At 43.9% G+C, this 4,114-nt stretch overlaps 1 protein-coding gene across 1 annotated transcript in view; it reads right to left on the reverse strand.

Moving 5' to 3' along the window:
- Window positions 1–1,250: 1,250 nt before the first annotated feature.
- Window positions 1,251–4,114, reverse strand: part of T265_04083 (hypothetical protein) — a gene marked incomplete at both ends in the record, with an annotated part of 11,946 nt that continues 9,082 nt past the window's right edge. The window contains 2 exons of the mRNA XM_009168729.1: window positions 1,251–1,496; window positions 2,768–2,889. Of these exons, the coding sequence (XP_009166993.1) occupies window positions 1,251–1,496; window positions 2,768–2,889 (368 nt within the window). The remainder of the gene's footprint in view (window positions 1,497–2,767; window positions 2,890–4,114) is intronic.

A 4,114-nucleotide genomic window follows, 5' to 3' on the forward strand; every position in this document is an offset into this window, starting at 1 on the left:
TCCTATACCAAGAGGAATTTCATCTCCGGCCAGCCCACGGGAACCAATACAATTGCCCGGATAGATAAATTTATCCACCATATCGATTCTGTCGCCTGAAATCCGGAGGTTTGGGTTTGATCCCACTCAGTCGTGTAGCGGGATATTGTGGTGTGAAACGTTCACCAACCCGGCCAGTATTATTATTCCGGTTATTTAAACTGTTTGTGTTTTTAAAGATCTGAACCAAGGAGAGCAGTGTCGCCCGCATGGTCATTGTCTGTGTGTGAACGTCCCGGGAGAATACCGATCCCTGAGGCTTCAGAGACAGGCGGGGAAATTTCAAGAAGCCGTTTAATACTAAGGTTGGAGACGAAAGGAAAAGGAAAGCAGCGTTATCTTTCGTCACTGGACATCAAGAACGCAGACGAAAGCCCCCGTACGCTCGTACGCGCTCACAGTAGTTCTCATGCAGTACCCTCATAAGAGACAGAAATTCAGAACGGACACCTTTAATCACCAAACACCGCCAAAGTTTCTGATTATAAACAAAGTCAAAAGCAACTTTCAGATGAAGAAGAAAGACCAACGTGTGACGTTTTTGAACGAGTGACGCTGTTCAAGTATTTGACTCAAGGTAAAGTTATCCTATGGAAGGGCGAGATGGCTCAGTGGTTAGACCTCAAATTTACTGACCGTAAAGTCCATGGTTCGAATCTGACTTCTGCATCTGGACTTCTCTTGTTTAGGCTTGGGCAACCTGGCAGTATTCCAGTCTTTGTGCTTCTTTCGAGTGGCAAGGCTGCTAGGCACTGAAAGTATGTTACAGCTGAACTATTTTAATTTTAATTTTAAAGCTATGCTCAATGCATCCCCAGCCAGGGGAAACTCAGCTTGACTCTTACGAATGTATTCCTCCCGATAATCGATCGACTTACGAAAAATGATGCTAGGGAGCATTCTGGATGCCCGGATACTGGACTGACACCAAAACGGTCTTCGTTACATTCAAGTACATTGGGTTTTTCATGCGTTTGTTTTGAAGATCAGCTTCAATATCCCCTGAATTGTTCGGTCCATTGCTCAAGACGACGATTTTGTGAGTGAATTACCTTTCTTCGGTTTTTTGCATATTGTTCCGATGACAATTTTGGCCGGCTGATCGAATCAGCTGAAACGGGCCGCGACTGTTGCCCCCGCAGCAAGAGCGTTCTTCATCTCCTGAGCCTTCATAATCCAACTATTCTCACTGTCATTCTTTAGGCTCTTGATTATTCGGTGTTCGTAAGATATGCGTGCGTCATCCTAATCGCTAGTTGCTGGAATGGCCTTTCTGGCAGCAACAAGATCTGCTTATCTCGATGATATCCTGTGTTCCTTTGGTCAAGTCGGACGGCTTGAACAGACAGTTCTTCATGCTGAGAACGTAGCTTCTTTAACTCTCTGCCACTCAGTCTTGAAGCAGTCATCGTCATCCGCATCACTGAATGTCTCCGGTAGCTTTCTAGCCAGGTCAGCTACTGAGCTACTGAAACTTGTCGAAGTTGCTCTGCTTTGGCTCGCGTAATACTGACGAAAAACGAAGTGACAACCGGCCCACATAACGACGGGATCGGAGTTAATTTATACATTGTAATGTAACCAGAGAACATTTTTCACGCGTGAAATTTTGTCACTCAGTCCCCTTCGACGTAGAAGTTCCATCTTGATTGATTCAACGCCCCATGCGTACATGTTTTATCTTTGTCGATAAACATAAGAAAATGGTAGGCGGGGTATGTACCCTATTTTTAGGTTGGACATCTGTCGATGAACAAAAAACGCTAGCCAATTCGTTTGGCATGAATTTTGAGGTCTCTGTTAATCACTAAGGTCTTGTAGACAGATTCGTGCTCTGTTTTCACGTTGAACATTTGCCACAGTTCAAGGGCAAACTATCAGACCAATTTCTAAATAGCTTAGGTTGTGTTATCTACTGTTTACATTCGCAGTGACCTGAACAAACCTCATTGTTTGCGCGTGTCCTACAACGTAGCTTCCCTACTTTCAGGGCCGTAATGACCCAAAGAAGTAAAAATTAAAAGGAAGGTTTTAGTCCTGCAACCAAATATTTCAACTCGTTCGGTAGGTGTGTGAATACCATTCAGACGACATTTCACTACGTTTGGCAGTTGGTATCTTCGAAGCCGATAAATATAAAAATTTCGGTTACTACATCCGTAGACCAGACAGATATTGGAGACGTTTGTATATGGGATCCGATAAGCCTGTTAAACTTTGTTTCCCATCGCTTTTTAGATTGTGACCGAAAGGGCTTTGATTACCACTCGAACGTGGGTTCCTTCGATCAATTTTTACAATGCAACGGCTTTAGGACTGGAAATGTTTATACATGAAACTCTCCAGTCAATATACAAGAGAGGACCCTTTAGTTATCATTAGCGATTTAGCTTTCTTCTACTATTATTCTGCATTATTTTGCGGATGTGAAACCATGTGGATGAGATGTTTTTTAAGGAGAGGAGTTGCACACACTGCGTTATCTTTCAGATGGCACAATATCCGAACTGTCGCAATATATTTTGAAGAATAAAACTACCCATAGCGTTTGTAATGCACTACTCATAAGGTTGCTGAAAATTCGCCGACAGCCAACGACCGGTTTCACCATTCTTAAGGCTCATCAAGTAGGCGCAGTCCCCGAGTTTCCGTCAACCTTATGTTCTATTTGAAACCAAATTGCATGAAATCAGAGAAATTTTCAGCGACCTCATGAGTAGTGCATTACAACTATACATTTATCGCGACATCGAATATTGTAGCAAGTGAAACATGAGGTGGCCTGGTGCAGCACATTCAGTTGTTTGAATACATCACAAATGAGAGATTCAGCTGAGTTCGAGTGAATTTCTTGAAAAGCCAAATTAATTTGCAAATGAGTGTATTTCGCCACTTATGGAATTGTTGGAAACTTTTCGACAGCCTATGAATGGTTTCGCGCTCATTGGGGCTCATCAAGTCGGTGTAGGCTTCGAGTTGAAGAATGGAATAAACGAGGGATTCAGCTTGGTTTCCCACTAACACCAGCCAGATCAACCAGCGTGTGTTTTGGAAAAATGATCGTCAAAATCCAAGCTGTAGTTTGTAGTGTAAACAGGAAGACGCGTATAAGGATGGATCTTGAATGGGATGCTGCCGTGCGCTAAGCCTACAACTGCTTGACGCAAGCTCATCAAAAAAATTCGTAAGGTTGGAACCGAGCCAAATGATATATCGCAGCCCAATCAGAGGCTTCGTGCATGACAGGTGGAGCCAGAAACCTTTTGGACCACGCAAACTCATTTCGTTTTGGGCCAGGCCTGCATTCCTAATAAGTTTTCAACCCATTTGGTTGGCCATTTGTCCTATCTCCTCGTGTGCCATCATCCATCTCACTCTCGCTTTTGTGGTTCTCTGAATGCAAACTCCACCAGTCTCTGCATTACGAACAATGTGCTATTTTAATCAATTGGAAAAAGTTTGGAACCGATTGAGAAGTCATCGTTTCAGAAGAGCTTGGTAAACAATCGGTAGTTTTTATTTGGGCAACGTTTCGCTTTTGACACAAAAGCTTCATCAGGCCAAGTGAACAGGTCACCAAATTGGCCAGGTTATAAGACAGACGGGGAACCAATCAGTAAGTCCTCTTCACACTAGATCAGTGTTGAATGTCAATTAACAGCTCTTGTCGGCTAGCGTGGGTGTCAGAATCTTGAATTGGTGGGTTGAAGGAGTTTCGAATTACTTCCGATCGCTTTTCGTTCCTTAATATTCCACTTCAGGGTGCTTCACTTGACGATTCACCCCGGGTGCCACTGGTAGATCCTTGATCATCGGGGGACGTGAATGTTACGACAATTTAGTTGAGGGGAGGGCAGGTGCTTAAGGTTAAGTGGAGTTCAGGTGATGACCACTCTTCCTTCTGATGATCGCACACCAACACGTGTTAGCTCGAATGACCCAAGACCGTTCTCCACACGCTTGCCAGTTCCACGCTTTCCATTCTGTTAACGCTGGTATGCTTGGCGATTTCTACCGCCTCTGCTATCAGTCTCTGTGAGGTGGACCGTAGTCCTCGCCTCAAAACCTCAACATT

Source organism: Opisthorchis viverrini (genome assembly GCF_000715545.1).
Source record: "Opisthorchis viverrini unplaced genomic scaffold opera_v5_64, whole genome shotgun sequence".
Lineage (NCBI taxonomy): Eukaryota > Metazoa > Platyhelminthes > Trematoda > Opisthorchiida > Opisthorchiidae > Opisthorchis > Opisthorchis viverrini.